The sequence below is a fragment of the Gymnoscopelus microlampas genome, assembly GCF_963454915.1.
Source record: "Gymnoscopelus microlampas genome assembly, chromosome: 10".
In the NCBI taxonomy this organism is placed as follows: Eukaryota; Metazoa; Chordata; class Actinopteri; order Myctophiformes; family Myctophidae; genus Gymnoscopelus; species Gymnoscopelus microlampas.
In genome coordinates this window covers 21,593,061-21,612,809 of record NC_139947.1, presented here as the reverse complement: position 1 = coordinate 21,612,809, position 19,749 = coordinate 21,593,061, and the positions used below count along the sequence as shown (strand labels likewise).

Below are 19,749 nucleotides of genomic sequence, written 5' to 3'. Positions count from 1 at the left end.
TGTGTTGTGATCATGATTCACCATTCGCCACTGCTATGCCCTATATAAATATAATACATTATAATCTACTTATAACACTATAATTATAGGTATAAGCACTAATGTCTAGTGTACTCATGATGCTTCCTAACACATTACAAACCATTTTATAATGACTTATTTAAGTCGTATCATATACCACATAGTGTGTATGCTATTATAATTCTCATAGCTCTAATACATTATAGTAATTGTACAATGTATTATAGTCACTGTTATAAAGAATTACTGTATTACTATTGTTTGATATAAGTGGTCATTTGATGCTTTCAGTTTACTTCAAGTACTCAATGGCAATTAATAGTGTACTTACAATCACACTATAATGTATTATAACAGTGATTATAATGCATTAAAGTTATTATAATAATATAATAATATTACAATTATGATAATACAGAAAAAAATATGAGTGGCCAACAATTACGAAGTATGTAAGTCATTATAAAATGACCATAATGTGATATGGTTATTGTTATAAAGCATTATTAATATGTATGCTTAGAACTATAATTTCACAGTGTTATAAGATTTATAATGCATTATAAGTATGTTTATAATGCATTCTAGATATGGGCTTCATAGAAACTGTAACCATGCATTAAATAATAAAACAAAACATAGTGCAGTTTATTGCGCATCAATACCGCCCCCATCTGGCAGAGTCAGGTTAATAAACAAAAGCATTTAGCTTGCAAAAAAGCTCATGATGTTCCCATTCTAATCTTCATATAATAAGGTTTTGTCAAAATGAACGGGAAAAACACAGCTTTTCTCTCTCTTCATAAACTATATGTATTAAATACAAAGGCCATGATGTACAGCAATAATAAATAAAAAAAAAGCCATAATGTTCTCATTTAATATAGGCTCTATTTACCCCAAACCCAGTTGCTACCCCATAACCACAATATAAAAACAATAAATGGAACACAGCAGGACAGACCAAATCACATCTGATCTACAACTTCAAATGTTTATAGCATAAACACTATCTGTTTTGTGATACCATATTACAATTACTGTATGTACTTCCCCCTAGACACAAGAATTATATCAGGAGTTCAATTTAAAGCTGTTAGAGTACTGTTAATATCAGCCTAGTTGGTGTCATTTTAGTGGGAATACTGTATAGAAAACAGACAGTTTGTGGGGATGTTCTGATCATTGTCTGGATGTGTCCTGTTTGTCATTGTGAATAATTGTTTTCATTTGTGAGTCAACACTAGGTTAGTGTTGGGTTGTTATAATGTAAATACACTAAGTACTGGGTATTTACATTATAACATCCATCCCAATGCATTCTTGTCATTGTGAGTCGACACCAGCATTTTTATTTGCATTATAACAGTTCACTGTATCAAGACTCAGTTTCAGGCTGTTTTTACCTGCATCCTTTATCTAGGTGTGAACAAACCAAGTCTCAATGGCATGGCCATCCCATGTCTAATTCTTTATAAAAATACTTCTGTTTATAAATACTCATAATGTTTTTTGACTACAATGTTGACTACACAGCCATTCCCACTAACTTATCAAAGGAGACCATGTGAGATCAAATGTATTTAATGTTCTGGATGTAGTGTATCTAATCTTGTCTAAAGGCAATATTTTCATAATCTCCTCATCCACTGAAAGAAGGAAGGTGGTGTTGCAGATTTCCAAATACTATGGCATTTAATTGATTATTTGTGCACTTGCATTCTGTGGGACTACCCTGAAAATAGCAGTGGGTTGGGGTTAATCATCACATTGGAATAGATTCCAAAACAAATATCTGTTAAGGATTCGCATGACCAAAACATGAATAGTTTGAATAATCGTGTAAACGTTGAAAACCGTTAAACCGAAAAAGCTCATGTCGAATACAAATTGATGAAGTACGGATACGCCCAATTGTACGGTTCCAAATGACGTCTGCTCCCATGCTGACTGTGCATCTACCCAAGATAGAGAACTGATGTTTTGACTTAAGTTATATAAACTAAAAATAGTACCTTTCTGATAAGGATTATGGACTAAACATTCCTCAATCTTGGTCTTGGACTTAATATGTGGGACTAAGTGCTGTTTTGCTACTGATCTGACAATGTAAAAAAGAGTACTAGTTATATTATAGTTGTCTGTAAGTATAGAAAAAGCAACTAAACTAAAGCAACTAAAACATCTATCCATTTCTCTATATCAACATAATTGTTGATATAACTTTAAAGAGGTGGTGCCATGGTTTTGCACTTTTTCTGTTTTTCATGTGTCTATGAGGTTGATAGAACTTCATTAAGAACTTCATTGGTGTTTTTATGGTGTTTTATGTCTTCTCTGACTATTTTGAGTTTCTACCTGGAGGCTGAAACCTTGAGGGTCAAACGTGCCAATAGAGAAACAGCGCTTTAGTGACATAGTAAAAACATACCCTCCCCTCATTATCATAACACAACAGGTGTGGGCATGAGGAGGAGGAGGGACTAGGACAGGTGGGTGGTGCTAATGTGGTGGAGGAGGTGCTAAGGTGAGATACTTAATGAACTGGAGGCGTGTCCACATAAAAACATAATTTTAACAATTTCTGTACACTTTTTTGAAAAAAATCTTCCTCCTAGTACAGTATAACCATAATACCTGATGATTATGTTTTAGGGGGGGAAATCACTGAAAATCACGGCACCCCGTCTTTAAAGTGCATACTGAATGAAACCAGATTTGAATAGACGGTTTTACAGTTATATTGAGGACTTGGGTTCCAAGGGCCAGAGGAAAATCATAGTAATGACACAGAGAAGTCTAGGGTCTGATTGGATTTCCATGAACGCTCAAGTAAGGGCATTCTTGTTGTTTGAATTCTTGTTTGTTGTCTTGCTGTCTGAGGGTAGGTCTGTATGTCTGTCTGTGTGTACAGAGCTTGATACACACACACACACACACACACACACACACACACACACACACACAAAAATAGATGACTGACGTCACAGGTTCGCCACATTAAGTCTGAGATCGACAATGGAGCCACGCTGTGGATCCCAACAGCCACATGATTCTATTGTACACATATATTGAAGATTCAGAGTGTGGAGAAGGGTCCATCCATCTACCAGCAGATCAAAAACTGTTTAAGGTGTATTGGGTGGTGTTTTATGTAGTTTCTAGTTTATTTGTGCCGCATATGCTAATTCAGTTGTTTCTGGGTTGCCTTCTTTGGTAACATCTGAATGCAACTGGTTTATTCACAGCCAATAATTAAATAATAATAATAAATGTTATCAGATACAACACCTTTATAAACAACATACAATATATTAACAGTATACATATACACAACATCAAGCTTAATGTTGTTGGGATGAACTGCTATAATGTAAATACATTCTGTCGTATGTAGTAAATACATTCTTTGAATTTCTTTCTCAGCGAGTTCATGGCCCACTTCCAAGTGCTAGTTAGTGCTAGACTGTCTTCCTCATTGTTTCACTTGTGTGCTTGATGGGGCATTTGGAGTGGACTGTTATAATGCTAATCACATCATAACGCTGCTGCTGACTCACAATTACATGGATGGGATGGATGATTAGAATGTAAATACACAGTGCTAGTGTTTTGATTGGGTTTCGATGGGTGATTGATTAGCAGCTTTGGTTTCATTGTCCAGAGTATCGGCCAATCAAGCCTCCCTTCTACAGGATAAATACAGCGGCATGGCATGCTGCTGTTTACTTTCTCAGTCTACTGTGACTATGGAGAACGTTCAGTCTGTTGCCACCGCTGTGAACGAACTCTCTTGTGTAGAATTGATGGAGCCGTTCCTCCTAGATGCCAAGGACATCCAAAGAGTGGTGACGTTCATACTGAACTATGCGGAAGACCACGCCACTGTCCTGCCTGGACGCCACCCTGGTCCCAAGAAGATCAGTACCAGGAGGCTGCCATCTAATGTCACCAAAGCCTCAGTGTGGCGTCTCTACAGAGCTGCTGTGAAAACGCTTGGTATGTGTAAAAGATGTATATAAAGATGTATAATCTACTACAGTGTAGTAGATTGGAGAAAAGTTACATGCTTTTGTAATGAACAGTAATGTTGTATTGATATGTATAATAATAATAAACTATTCATGTATCTCTTATGAAGTGCTTATATATAAAAGAAAAACATTAAAATAAGGCAGTAATGCAAATAAACCAATAATGAGTTATATAAGACAGTACAAACAGCAAGGCAATGAATATTATACATACAATGAGAATTGATGCTATTTTTTACTGCCTTATGGGGGATTTTTGTTTTGTTTTAAAAGAACGGGTTAGTTAGTGAGTTAGATAACCTGAGGTCCTAGGACCTAGCATTTTCATTGAGTAGCTAGGTGCCTGACCAGGTATATAGACCCCTATTTAACACTCATTCCATTTTTTGTCTTTGCAGGGGAGCGTGCCATTGATCTGTACACCTTCAAAAGACTGTGGAAGTCATTGCTTCCTCAAATAACAAGCACCAGACCACAGACAGACCTGTGCTGGCAATGCCACAGTAATACCAACCAGCTGCTTAAAAGTGCCAACCTGTTGGACAGGTTGAAATTATCCGCAGGATATCTGCAGGAGCAACAAGAGCAACAAGAGCATCTCAACCTTGTTCACAAAGAGTTTTCATTGTACCAGGAGATGAATGCTGCCTGTGCCGAGACCTGTGAGGATTTTAATCTGTCTCTAGGCCCCTCCCGACCTGCAAGCAGGAATATCACTATGACCTACAGCTTTGATTATACACAACAGGTGAGAATAATTCTATTCTATCACATTGTTGATTTTCTTTACCGAACACATTTGGCAGATGTTGATTTCATTGTATCTGATATATTTTTTTAAATCTCTCCTTCTCTCAGGTGCACTTCCCTTCTGACCCTCAACAGCCTGGGCCCATGTATTTTTTGACTCCACGCAAGTGTGGCCTTTTTGGTGTCTGTTGTGAAGGGATGCCGAAGCAAGTGTGTTACCTAATCGATGAAGGGATGGCAAGTAAAGGCAGCAATTCAGCCATCAACTACCTGCATCATTTCTTCAAAAACTACGGAGTTGGAGAAACATGCGCAGACCTTCATAGCAGTGAGCAAAACAAGAGCGATTTTGTGCTATGGTATTGTGCCTGGCGTACTATGAGCAACCTTCACTTGAAGCTGGACCTCCACTTCCTGATCGCAGGTCACAGTGAGTCTGGCCCAGACTGTTGCTTTGAACTGGTCAAGGAGTGCTTCAGGGAGACCAGAGTGGAGACATTGTCAGACATTGCCGAGGTTGTGAGGGACAGCTCTCCTGTGATGCAGCTAAACATCCCCCAGCTTGTAGGACTGGAGGATGGCACAGTGCTTGTTGAGAGATACGACTGGCACCAGCATCTGAGTAGCTACTTCCGAAGGTTCTCACAGATTAAGAGATACCGGCACTTCAGGTAATTATCATTGTTATTGTATTAGATATTCTATTTTATGAACATGACCATATTTTGTGAAAATGTTGGTGACAATTGGCAATATTTTAAATGTACTGTCTTGCTTTTATTCTGTTACAGCTTTGATGCCCGGAGACCTGGTGTGGTAATGGCCAAAAAACACTATGACTCAGAACCAGTCGAGTTTCAGCTGCTGTGTAACGCTGATGTCCATCCCCCCATAGATAGTCTTCCTGTCGACGCCCCACCTGGACTGGACATGACCAGGCAGAAATATCTTTTTGAGGAGATCAGAGAATTCTGTTCTGATGAGGCCCAAAACATCACATGCCCTCCACCAAAGTCCACTGAACCCCAGAACAAGACTGTTTGACTTCAGATTTAACTTCAAGTGCAGTCACTGTTCAGTCACTTTTTTTTTACTGATCAGGTTTATTTTTTATCTATTTAATTTTGTACAGTTTTTTCTTTTTTCTTTAATACTGTTCAGGTTTTTTAATTTAATTTATTTATTTTGTACATTTTTTTCTTTTTTGTATTGATGGTTTTGTTTGCACCATTAAATTCGAGTGCCTTATAAACATTCAAATATTAGTTTTGTCTTCTTTGGAATCATCTGAATGCAACTGTTTTTTTCTTTATTTTAAATAAAGTGTAGTAAAGTAATAAATGGTATTGATCGCAATAGCACATTTAAAAACAAGTACACTGACTGTACACTATACAGTATACTGTACACATACAAGATGATTTCCACTCATGCTTAATAGAACAGTTCATGTAAATACAGTTCTACATAATTGTAGTAATGTGTTGACTCACAATTAAAATGTAAAATGCCAAGCCATTGAGAGTTTGTTTTATTATTCATAACTAGATAAAAAGTTACAGCCTTGACAGTACAATTATGACAGGTTAAAACAGGTTGAAACAAAGTCTTCCTCATAGTTTCACTGCTGTGCTTGTTTGGGCGATTGGGATGGAATATTTTATTGCAAATAACAATACAACCTTGAATCTGTAGTCAGTGTTAAAGCCATGTTCGCTGACTGTATTTTGGATTGACTGTGGTAGACTGGTGTAGGTGATGTGTGAAAGAGAATTAGAACGATCACGATATCTAAGTAAATTAAAACAGAAAAGAATCTCTAAAATGCTATTTCTGGTCACATTGTCTAGTGTTTATCTCTTTTTAATAAAGTCGGAAAATGCTTTGATGTCCAACTGGTGTGCTAGACACTGCAGCCTTATACGATTCTCTTCACTTATAGTGGTTTGTTGAGCATGATGAGGTGAAAAAGAACAAGAGCATAAAACATAACCACTAAAAATAATTAACAGAAATTGTGTGTTATAATAACACATGATTGGGCAAGTGTGTTTTTAAGTGAGCATTGTCAGGTCAATTTAAATTGCAGTCAACCTGCTGTTAAATGGAACACACACAATGAAGAGCTAGACCAAGGTTTCTATCTCCCTGATGCTGTTCACTACTGAGAAGTATCACTCACTATTTTAGGTGAATACTATGTGGTAAATTCCTCCACAGAGGTACAATAGATTCACCTGCGTATGCCACTACACCATCGGTAGAGTTATAAATTATGGGGGAAAAGCCAACACAACCAGCTCAACTCTTCTCTTCAAAAGAAAGATGCATAAGTAAAGCATTCATTAAAATTAAATGAACATTGGTACATTCTATAACTTGATATCTTCACCCAAACAGGAAAGGGTGTTGCTGACTTCCTTTGTGGCCTACTGGAGATGGGTCACCGCTCGTCGTGGGTCTGTAGTCGCCATGGAGATGAAGGCCTGCCATCTTCACACCAACCGTGTCCTCCGACACAGCTTGTCAACATGGCAGAAAAGGGTTAGGCTTTTACCTGTATGATCAACCACTCTCCATCCATAGGAAGTTTTACATGTCATGTTCCTTTATATTTGGTTAAACAGGGTTTCTGATGCATCCTGAAAAACTGTCTAAAGCAATATATAATTAAAAAAACTTCGGTGTTACAAAACACAAATAGTCTCACACCATGCATCATAATGCATGTGTCAAACCACCAACTGTTTGTTGCAGGATACTGGGCGGTCTCTGTATGGCATAACAGAGTGTTTCAGGATAGTTGTGCATTCCAAATAAAACAGCTGAAGGATTCAGTCATTTCAGTATATTGTGTTTATACAGTAACATTTCCATTTCCATATCAGCAGAGCCCTATATTATGTGGCCCTGCACAGTTCTAAGCTTGACATGCTGTGTGTAATGTTTCAGCATGACTTCATGTGTTTGCCAAACACAACGGCTGCCTTCTCTTTCAGCGAACACTGATACCGGTTCAGCCAGACCCTGAGGTCCGAGCCCAGATGGTGAGGAAGCTGCGCTGGCTGCAGAGGAGAGGGGACAGATGGACGATCCACTCTGCCTTCACTCTCTGGACAGCACGGCTCAGACAGAACCTGGCTGTCAACGCCTTCTATACCCGCCTCACAACCACCAGGTTAGAGACACTGACTGCATTGGAATAGGTTTAGACTGCATTTACGCTAAAATCCAACCATACCGTAGCTTGAATGCAGCAAAATACCACTCAATTTCCAATCAGTTGTTTCTAAAACCCTTTATTATATAATCTACTTTAACAATTTGTATTTCATTATTATTATCATTTATCTATATTTATTTATTTATTCACATTTAGCTGATGCTCTCGTCCTTTTATCAACTTTTTCGTCTCTTAATGTATTTGGGCTTTTCATCAAAAAGCTGCCACAAACATTTTTCATTGAAACAGCTGTAATCTACGCCGTAACATGCATAAATGTCACATGTTTAAATGATCAGGTGGCATCGGCTGCCAACAGCAGCAGCCTAGTAATTCCTAATATTGTCCATGTTCCAGGGTGTTTATGGCATGGCAGAGTTACATCCAGTCACATGAGGAGATGAAGCATCTGGCCCAGAGACACGTCCACAGCAGAGTCCTACTCACAGCCATGAGACACTGGAGACGGACTGCTGAACACCAGCTGAAGCTACGCAGAAGGACAGAGCACAGACTAACTGTGATGGTCAGAGACAGTCTGCATCGCTGGACTGAACACGCTGTCAGTACGTCCCATAAGATCTCCCCAGAGCCCCTGTCAGCCCTGGGCCTTTGGAATAATGTCTAACATTTGTCTGACGCTAGTGATTCTCTGTCAGATAATATTCATGCATTTTAAGTTAAGTGTGTGTGTGTGTGTGTGTGTGTGTGTGTGTTTGTGTGTGTGTGTGTGTGTGTGTGTGTGTGTGTGTGTGTGTGTGTGTGTGTGTGTGTGTGTGTGTGTGTGTGTGTGTGTGTGTGTGTGTGTGTGTGTGTGTGTGTGTGTGTGTGTGTGTGTGTGTGTGTGTGTGTGTGTGTGTGTGTGTGTGTGTGTGCATCTGTCCTCCATTTCTTTCCAGTGAAGCGTCGTCTGAAACAGCTGCTGCACCAGCATCTGGATGGCAAACAGAAACTTCTGAAGACAACATCTTGGCTCTCCTGGCTTCAGGAGGTGGACAAAGTCAAGAAGGCTCAAGACCATCACCACTGGACTGTTCTCAGCAGGTGAACCAGCCGGAAACGTGGGATGGGGTGATGGGGGTGTCATGTGGACAGCAGTGGAGTGGCCTGTATGGTTTCAATCATGCCCTTTGGTGTGAAAGGCGATGGTACCTTTAAGCCATCAACGTGACAATCCTGATTCATGTAATTTTTTACATACTAAAAATCCAGTTACATGAATGAAGAAGCATTGTACATGTGATTCTTCCAGACTTCATTCCCCACTTTGGCACGTGGTTAACCTCATGAACTCTAGCATCCCTATTCTGGGCATGTCATACAAATGGGCAAACATATGGATAAAATAGCTGATCTACAAGCTCACAACTTTGCATTGCGAGCTTGTAGATTGGCAATTTTCTTAAAAAAATATTTGGTGTAGACTAGAGGGATAAAAGATGGGGACCAAGTATAGACCCCTGAGTTGAGTTAATCACCTTTCTTTTTCCATTTCACACCAGCCACATCCAACAGTGGCACGTCTACGCTCGACACAGAACCAAAGTGCATCTCTGCCTTGTCACCGCTACAAGCCGGCGAGTCCAACACACCCTCCGCTTCACCTTTACGTCCTGGAGGGGATGTGCCCTTCGCAAGCAGTCCATGGCCCGAACCGCCATCTATCGATGGAAAAGGAGACTCCTGGAAGTCAGAGCTGCCAGGCACCATGTCGCCTGGCAGCTGTCCCACTGGTTCTACCTGTGGAAACTGGCGCTAGGCAGGAGGAGGGAGACACGGCGCATAGCTCTGGAGTTGTGCAGGGAGTGGGCGAGGCATGCCAGGCAGGCGGTGGCTGACCACGGGAGGGCCTTTGTGTTCTCACAGGAAAGACAGAAGAGAGAGGTAGCACGGAGATGGGCTTGCTGGGTGAAAGTGTATGGAGATGTCAGGAAGAGTGTGGAGTTCCATCAACAGAAGCTATGTCACAGGTTTGTACATGTGTGCACAGTATGTGTGTATGTGAAATAACTGAATGTCATGATACTTCACAATGTAAAAGTGAGAGACATTAACAGTGATACATGCAAAAAAGTGCTTTTGGTAGTTCCTTAAAAATGGAACACACACCACTGGTCTGGCATGAGTAACCCATTGAATATGACTACCAGTATATTTGCCATTATTGATGATGACCATTTTTCAAAACATACCATGGATTGTTTGACTTTATAGGAATACGATTGCGATACTAACTTGATTGTATACAGGGATCTAACTCAACTTGAAAAGTTTTGGCTAAAATTTGCAAAGTTTAGCCAAAAAGAATCCCTGGACAATTAAATTCAAATGCCCATGACTTGTAAACTGAACAATTATGTTATGCCAGCATTGACTTGATTATTTTAATGAGTCTGTTAACATTTTAATGATGTTATAGAAATCTACTGTATGAATAAAGCTTAAAGGAAAACTGTCTATATTTGTGTAGCCTACAATATATGGCCAATGCTGTGAAAATTGACATGTATTAATGCTGGTGTGGCCCATTGCCCATAATTTACAGCTTCAGTGTAAATGTTGTTCTATATTCACCTCTCGCTACCCCTTTTCTGCTCACGTTAGTGTCCTGCTAAGCTGGCATTCCAACACCAGCTCCACCGTGGCACAGAGGCAAGAGTGTGCCATGCAGCAGGCTGTCAGCACTGGGAGGCTAATGACCCTCTGCTTTAACCGGTGGAGGTGTGAGCTGGACAAGGAACAACACAGACAGGAGCAGCTGGAACAGAGAATGAGCTGGTGGAACAGCAGGTTGACTGAGAGGGTCATGAAGTACTGGAGAATGGACACTAGAGGGAGCTCACAGCTTAAAAAAGCCAACAGACGAAGACTGAAGCAGGTGAGACTCAGACTTCATGAGATGCATGACTGCGTGCAAAGCGCACATGTATGAGAGGTAAAGTGTGTCAGAGCAGTTCTCAGAATGCGTTGGATGAAATGTAATTCTCATTTCATTGTTATTATATATATATATATATATATATATATATATATATATATATATATATATATATATATATATATATATATACAAAAAATGTTTTATATATATATATATAAAACATTTTTTTGTTCTCACAGAGGAAAGGCTTTTCCAGCTCACATATTGTCAAACATTACAAGACAAAGAATATCTGTATGTTTCAAAAAATTCAGAAATTATTTTGAAAAAATAATTATAACATTGTTTTAGTAAACGTAAAATATAGTAATCGCCACAAGTCAACCCCAAAACACTGTTGTAGTTGGTTATTGGATTCATTATGTAGAGACTTACACAATGAATGAGTGAAGCAGTGTGTCTGTGGATAGAAGGCAGGATGCTGAGCAGGTTCTTTCAGCTGTGGCTCCAAGCTCCCCATAAAGAGGTGTCCATGTGGAGCTCCATTCATATCTTGTACAGGTACCACTTTACTAGTAGAGCCCGACTGCACTGATATATCAGTTTATATCTGTATTACATGCATTTTCCGTGGTGTTTGTGTTTGTTTTTCCAGTGCTTCCAGGGCTGGAGGCAGAGAGCCCACACACTCAGAGCTGTCACTGTGCTGTGTGTGCAACGACAACACAGGAACACAAAGCGGGTCCTGCGAGCCTGGAGGGAGTGGACCCGAGGTACCAAACTAACACAGAACCTTTCTCAGAGAACCTAGAACAGTGCCTTTATTTGTTTTACTGATTGTTGGACTGGGCAATTAACGGAAAATTTATCGAAACCAATAGAACCAATAACCGACTTATGTAGGTTAATCGAATAATCGAGACGTTTTTTTTTTCTTATATCAACGAATGACACAACATAATTATTATAGATTTTTTATAATCGACTAAATTGATTAGTCTGATTAACCACTTAACCCTGTATTAAACTTTGTTAATTTAACAGTATACTAGAGAATTTTCATTGAGTCTCAGTATCTATTTACTTTCTCTACGTGGAGCTAGAGAGCCATTTATTTGACACCATGTATTCTCCCTTGACTGTCCTTAGGACATTAGGACATTAGGTCCTAACATTATTTAATTTCAATGACACATGAAGTGAGACAGCAGATTGTGTTTTACTGATTTGTATTATAATAATCTAACAGGATTTTGCACATTGCCTGATTGCCTACATATACCCTTGTAATCAGTAACCTAATAAGTAATTGGAATCTGAGCACTTTCAACACTTTGGGTTATCACAAAATCAATAGACTACACCGTTAACTAAAGTAATCCAAAGAATCCGTTTATCATTCTACTCTGCGCTTCATATCTGGTGAACATTATGGGACTCATCACTGCAACCTGTATGACATAGTGGGTTGGCCTTCCTTGGCAGACAGACAAAATAAGCATGGGCATCTGTTTATTTTTAAGGCAGTTGACGGGACACTACCACTGTATATTAAATCTCTGCTAGACTGGAACCATGGATCCTATAGGACACGCTCAAATGACTGGCTCATGTTAAAGGTCCCCAACTAAAGACTGAACTGGGAATCTGTTCTCCTATAACATACGGTCAATTTAAAAATTTGATTGCACTTGCAGACCCACCCACAAATGTCTGCAACTATTTTTAACGTGTGTTGTACCATACATATAGGGTTATGTTTTTGTTTTGTTATTGATGTGTATATGAAATTGTATTTGAACTGTGATGTATCTTGACGACACACTGCAAATGAGGGCAATATCAATGTCCCCCCAAGATTAAATAAAAGTTTGAATGAAAGGTTTGAAAAGGTAATCAGATTCCATTACTTACGAGGTTACTGATTACATGCAGGTAATTAGTAATCTGTAAGTGACTACATTTTTTATGTAATCTTCCTGTCCAGAGTGTGGCGGTCAGAGGCAGATGTCAGAAGCAGTGTATCTGTGGATAGAAGGCAGGATGGTGAACAGGTTCTTTCAGCTGTGGCTCAGGGCTCTGCATCTCCATAAAGAGGCGTCCAGGCGGAGCTCCATTCATATCTTGCGCAGGTACCACTTCACTAGTGGCCAATATATCAGTTTATATCAGTTTCATTTACCTTTTTACTACATCTGTATCAGCAATTGTGCAACTGATGTGTAGTGAAAAAATAATTAAAATAAAAAGGTTCACACTGTGATGCGTTGTGAGCTTGCAGATCTGCAATTTTTGATTGAATTGAACTGAATAGCGGTTAAAGTGGTTAAATAAAATGTTCAGGTTATGTGTATTTTATATTTACTTTCTTGTTCATTGTGTAATTCATTCATATACTTCATTTAAAGTATTATTTGTGTTTATTTTTATTTAATTGTTTATCAGATTATAAGTTAAATGTTCTGTTCTTTATAGCCTTCTGAAAACTGCATTTTATGTATATTAAGTTTTGCAAACTCTCAGAAACGTGGCAGTTACACGTGGGACTGGGAGTTAGGTTACAGTTACAGGATAGCAGATACTGTATGACTAATTGGACTGAATGTCCAACACGCAGACAGAGACAGCGGATGAAAACAGAATCTTGGGCACTGGTCACAATTAAAATAAATGCATCTTTGTAAGTAGATTTAAATATGGTCTTATAGTCTTTAAATAGTCTTAGTCTTTAAAGTGATCTAAAAAACAGGAGCATCTGCTTAGCTGACAAGACAACTCAAGTGAAAAATATTTCCACCAAGGCACTCCAAAATAAAAATCTACTTTGCTCTGATGAAGGTCACACGCTGAAACACATCAGATTAAAAGAACATGAGAAAAGGTCTTTATGTTTAACTGTTTCAGGAGCTCAATTTCAATTATCTTTTTTTTTAATTGAAAATCCAAAGAAGGCTGTTGAATGTTCCGTAGAGTCTCACTTGAGTACAACTCTACATAATCAGTTATGCAGTTTGCGATAATAGCTGTGCACTCCACCACCCCACTGCTGCTCTATAAACATAATGTTTAACCACTTGAACCCTAGCATCATTATTCTGGGTGGAACATTGGCCAAAAATAACAGAGCTTGTAGATCGGCTACTTTCGGCGATACTCAGTGTAGCCCATCGGAATGCGGTCAATTAATGCACAGGGTTTAAAGTGGTTAAATCATAGATATGTCTGATGTCATAAACTGGCCACATGGTCCAAGATCCACATGGGATCATACCGTTATTAGACAGTGTCTTTTTTAAACTAGTTGAAACTAAATTAAGGGTTTCTTCTTCCATTAGGACAGAGCTAAATACCGGGTCTTGGATAATGAATAGACCAATTATTTGTTTACTAACATTGAGACTGGACGCACAGGTGATTGTTTCACGCAATCAATTCCCAACCTGTTATTTCGGGCTGCGCTGGTTTCAGCGCACCCCAACCCCCTCTTGTGTGTTGGCTAGTGAGGCGCGTCCTAGCGAGACCTGATAGAATGGGTTTCATTGCACGCATACTGGTTGCACGCATACTGGTTCTTATCAGTGTGACGTTGTCTGTTAAGGGGTCTATAGCTTTAATTTAGGAATATTGTGTTGTTTTTAATATATATGGGACCTGTCCCTGACTTTAATGGTTCCCCCATTGAGCAAATCTCCATTAAATCACTGATCTGCCTTGCACTTCCTTACATTTCCGACCTTCTCACCCCTTACGCGCATCCATGAAATCCTAGATCCACAGACGCGCTGTTACTCACGGTCCCCAGCACAAGGCTCGTAACAGAAGGCAAAAGGGCTCCACATTTGTGGAGCTACCTCAGTGTCCATTTATATATTTAAAAAAAAATCCTCACCTTTTCTATGCTTTGAAGAATAGACAGCAAGACTATGCTTTCATTCTTATTTCTTGTTTCATTGTCTCTTCTATGTTCTTATTTATTGACTGCACTGCAAATATTTTTGCATCATCATCATCATCATCATTGTCATTATTATCATATTGTGCTTTAATATCCCCCATCCAGGTTTATTCAAGCATGGCGAGGGTCTGTGGTGGAGCGAAATTATAAATTACAGATGGCACAGGCTCGGATAGGCGCTCGTCACGTCCAATCAGCTTTCAGTGTGTGGAGGACACGTGCTGGTGCATCGGCATTGGCAGAAAGACAGAGGTCGTTAAACCTCACCTACTGGTCAGAGGAAACGTCAATCAGAGGCACTGGGATGGAAATGGGCCTCGAGACAAAACTGAGGTACTGTTTTTACTTTACTTTACTTTATTTGTTTATTTGGCAGGGACAAAGCACATTAATGAAACTGAAACAAGATTTATGTGTTACATACACCTGATTAAGTGTAAATATGCAGATTTAGCGTAAGCTGATTTCCAACCGTGGTCCCCAAAACATTAAAACATACAAACATCATAATAAAAATACATACCGGCACATAACAAAACACTCAATTACAAGCAAACAGAGGCGTATTAAAATAAAATTTAAGAAAGCCTAACTAGAGTATAACTACTCTATACAATAAACTTTAATAAGTGGTCGCAAGTCTGGTTATTTTTTAACCATTGTTTGTTGGCCTTTGAATGTTGTGAGGGTGGGGCTTTCTCTTGGTGTAACTGGGAGTCCCAATGTATGCATCCTTTGATAGAGAGGACATTTTGTCCAAAGGTGGTCCATCTGTGGTGGACCTCGCAGTACCCTCTGGTGTCTGACCTAGTGTCACGTCCAGTGTCTCTTTTTCTGTGAATAAATTCACTTAGGAAGGGGGGGGGGCAGTCCGTGTAGGCATTTATAGATAAAACAAGCACTTTTAAAAGCTCTTCAATTTTCAAAACTTAAGAAGTGATGTTTTTCCACAATCTGTTCTTTGTTGTGTTGTTTGATTCATTTGCAGTTAAATGACCTAATGTTCAAATATTATTAGTTGAGCCGTCTCTCTCTCTCTCTCTCTCTCTGGTTACTCCGTAGGGAGTGTGTTTGTCGCTGGCGATGCCATGCTTTCCAGATGAGGATGGGGAGGACGCGAACCCAGCTCCTCTGGGACAGCTGGAGAGACCAAACCGCTGCTGTGTTACTGTTGAGGACCATGGTACACACAGAAGCACAAAAACACATTGGGTTCAACTGCGCCCTACCAGGGCTCAATTACGGTTCCTTCAATGTCGCATCTACATTTGTTGTATGGTGTGGCTCTGCAGGAGGCTAGATGTCTAAACAGTGGTTCTCAAGACCCCTACATTTTGACCCCCCACATTTGATAAGAGGGCCCCCATAACATTTGTGTTGTTAGACATTTTCAAGATTATTCCAAATGTATCACAATTTGTCACTTTTTCCCCTTTTTTTAAATCTACAATATTGTAGATTGGATATTTTTTAATAGCTGATGTATACCAACACATTTCACTAGGGACCCCCTGGAGGACCCCTCAAGGACCCCTGGCGGTCCCAAGACCCCTCTTTGAGAACCAATTCTACAAGAGGGTTGGTCTGCATGTGTGTGCGTGTGTTTTTGTCCAGAGTTAATTTCGCAAACCACATGACCGATGCCAGTATAGGCCAACAAGAACCTCCACCTTTTTTCACAAAATGTCTTATATGGTTTAAAAAATATATAAAACAACTATAACCATTTAAATGCAGCGTTTGATGCACATTTATGAACCTCTGTGTTAGCTGCTAAAAAAATAAATGTTTAATTGACGGTAAGTTCACATGAGTGAGGAAAAGAGTAACACAAAGTACACATTGAGTAAGGCGAAGGGGACCCCACAACCCCATTTCTTTCTATCTTACGGTACAGTTCATAGTCATTATGTTAATTGCTTAATTAACCAGTCAGGGAGTGAATTAGCTGCTTGAGTTTCTGTGCAGCACATAGACATACTTAACCCCCATGTCTGTCGTCCTTTTTGGGAAGCACACAGACAGACTGCGGCAGGCGGCATGGCTCACTTGGAGAAAGAGGTACATCACTTGGCGGGTGTCATGTGACTTCTCTGCACACTACAACAGGATGCTGCTTGCTCAGGTCAGAGACATTCAGTGCACTTTACACGTTCTAATCAAATCATGTAGTGACGATGACATTTGAAAGCTGCACTTGCGGAAAAGAGCACTTTTAGATGATTTATGAGAAAGAAGGAAAGAAAAATAAATAGACGCAAGACATGACTAAAAGATATGTGCCCAATAGCAATTTTAGACTTACATAAAACTACAATTGAAATTGAACTTTTAATGAAAAATTAAAGTTAAGGTTGAAGATGCCATCTGAAAGTAAACTGAAACATCAGCTGCAAGGAAATACAACTTGAAAAATGATGCTTCGCCATTTTTAGAACTTAACATCAGATCCTGAGCCATAAAGTCCTGATTTGTCACGCTCCTTGTCGGTAGTGATTTTGTGTAAGGCTACCCGTACAGCGTGCACGTGCAGCCATTCCACAGACTTGTGACAATTCCACGTAGCTTCATTTCCACTTATAACAATTCCACAGAGCTGCATTTCAAAGTATGACAACTTAGAGAAACCTTTTATGCAACAGTGGTGACATTTGTCTTCAACTCTGTTCTTTGGCCTTTGGTGGACCGGAGCCAAATTTGATTCCATATTCTGACCAAACCTAGATTCACATTCACATCTGTCTTTAAAACACACACACACAAAATGTGAAGTGTCTAAACCTTTTTTTTTGACTAGGCACCAAAAGCACGATTATTCTACAGATAGTTAGTTTTGTCTGACTGTTGCAGGTCTTTATTATGTGGAGGAGGAGGAGGAGCAGCATTGACTCTGGTGTGACTGGAAGGTGAACTGTGGCCATCTGGATACTGACATTACTTTTTAATGCTGCAATCATTTTCGTGAATAAAACGTTATTTTAACCAATATGTATGGCAGAGTATGTTAATACAATTGAGAATTTTAGATCCTGGTGTCAGTTAGGAATCCTACGCATTGACAAAGCTCACAACATTATCTGTTATGTGAAGATTCACACAGTGATATTTAAAAATGCTTCCTTGAAAACTGTTTCAGATAAGGTCCTGATTTGTTACGCTCCTTGTCGGTAGTGATGTTGTGTAGGGTTTACAACGGAATGACTGCACGTGCACGGGTAGTGCACGTGCAGTCATTCCGTTGTAAAATTGAAAAATTAAAGTTAAGGTTGAAGATGCCATCTGAAAGTAAACAAAAACATCAGCTGCAAGGAAATAAAACTTGAAAAAAGATGCTTCGCCATTTTTAGAACTTGCGTAACTCAGATCCTGAGCCATTAAGTCCTGATTTGTCATGCTCCTTGTCGGTAGTGATGTTTTGTAAGGCTACCCGTGCACGTGCAGTCATTGTGTTGTACAAGGCTACTCGTGCAGCCATTCCACAGACAATTCTACGGAGCTTCATTTCTACTTATGGCAATTCCACAGAGCTACATTTCCACTTATGACAACGAGAAACCTTTAATGCAACAGTGGTGACATTTGTCTTCAACTCAGTTCTTTTGGCCTGTGGTGGACCAGAGCCAAATGTTATTCCATATTGTAACCCAACATAGATTCACATCCACCTTCTGCCATTTCGCTGTGTAAGGCAACGTGTCTAGCCATTTTGTGTAAGGTTACGTGTGCATGTGCAGCCGTTCCACAGAGTTACATTTCCACTTATGAAAATTCCACGTAGCTTAATTTCCACTTATGATAATTCCACAGAGCTACATTTCAACTTATTAAATGTAGCTCAACAGTGTGACAAATGTCAACAGTTATTTTGACCTGTGGTGGACCAGAGCCAAATTGTATTCCATCCACATCTCTCTTTAAAACACACACACACAAAATGTGAAGTATCTGGCCCGGGCACCTAGGACAGCGTGTCGTGGGTTCGACTCCTGATCCCGACGACCTTTGCTGCATGTCACTCCCCGTCTCTCTCTCCCCGTTTCCTGTCTATATATATACACTGTATACTATCAATAAAGGCACTATTATTCTGCAGATAGCTGGTTTTGTCTGAATGTTACAGGTCTTTATTATGTGGAGGAGGAGGAGGAGGAGGAGGAGGAAGAGCATTGACTGTGGTGTGACTGTAAGGTGACCTGTGACCATCTGGATACTGACATCTACTTTTTAATGCTGCAATCTGAGACTTATTTTTGTGAATACAACTTTATTTTAACCAATATGTATGGCAGAGTATGTTAATACAATTGAGACATTTAGATCCTGGTATCAGTTCGAAATCCTACTGGTTGACAAAGCTCACGAAAAAAAAGAAAAATGTCTCAAATATTTTCAGTTTTTACATTATCTGTTATGTGAAGATTCACACAGCGATATTTTAAAAATGCTAACTGTTTCGGATAAGATTGAAGTCAAGTGTGCTAGTAGAAGCTGAGCTCACGCTCATCTTGACTGCTGGGAAGACATTACGCCAGTTAGTGTATCCTCCTTGTCAACAAATATATATTTATATATATCAGCAGGCAAACATTGCAGTGCTGGAGTGGCAACACACACATGCTACACGTTCTTGTATGGCTATATACTATACTGTATAAACTAACCTCACTATTTCTAACCCTATATGAAGGTGAGAACCAGTGAAATGTCTTCACTTTCTGTGTTAGTTGACGTCGTCCAATACTTTTGGTTCTCAGAAAGACAACAGTACAAGTTAAGTACACACACACACACACACACACACACACACACACACACACACACACACACACACACACACACACACACACACACACACACACACACACACACACACTTTTCTAGAGAA

General features: G+C 39.5%; 2 protein-coding genes and 1 long non-coding RNA gene across 3 annotated transcripts in view; all 3 read left to right on the top strand.

Annotated features, from left to right (window-relative positions):
• Positions 1-15,670, top strand: part of LOC311054142 (uncharacterized protein) — a gene marked incomplete at its 3' end in the record, with an annotated part of 30,831 nt that extends 15,161 nt beyond the window's left edge. Inside the window, exons 3-11 of the mRNA XM_084070021.1 lie at positions 7,206-7,349; positions 7,805-7,983; positions 8,386-8,594; positions 8,928-9,072; positions 9,531-9,998; positions 10,633-10,906; positions 11,565-11,682; positions 12,897-13,041; positions 15,607-15,670. Of these exons, the coding sequence (XP_083926147.1) occupies positions 7,206-7,349; positions 7,805-7,983; positions 8,386-8,594; positions 8,928-9,072; positions 9,531-9,998; positions 10,633-10,906; positions 11,565-11,682; positions 12,897-13,041; positions 15,607-15,670 (1,746 nt within the window). The remainder of the gene's footprint in view (positions 1-7,205; positions 7,350-7,804; positions 7,984-8,385; positions 8,595-8,927; positions 9,073-9,530; positions 9,999-10,632; positions 10,907-11,564; positions 11,683-12,896; positions 13,042-15,606) is intronic.
• Positions 3,771-5,852, top strand: LOC311053248 (uncharacterized protein; the record flags this gene model as incomplete). Its single annotated transcript, XM_084068706.1, has 4 exons — positions 3,771-4,020; positions 4,454-4,803; positions 4,914-5,476; positions 5,597-5,852. The coding sequence occupies 4 exons, from the start codon at positions 3,771-3,773 to the stop codon at positions 5,847-5,849; spliced, it is 1,416 nt and encodes a 471-aa protein (XP_083924832.1). The 3' UTR covers positions 5,850-5,852.
• Positions 15,671-15,927: 257 nt separating the features above from the next.
• On the top strand, positions 15,928-17,922 carry LOC311053642. Its single transcript, XR_014601664.1, has 3 exons — positions 15,928-16,047; positions 16,879-16,989; positions 17,715-17,922. It is a non-coding gene; the product is annotated as an uncharacterized lncRNA (long non-coding RNA).
• The last annotated feature ends 1,827 nt before the right edge of the window (positions 17,923-19,749 follow it).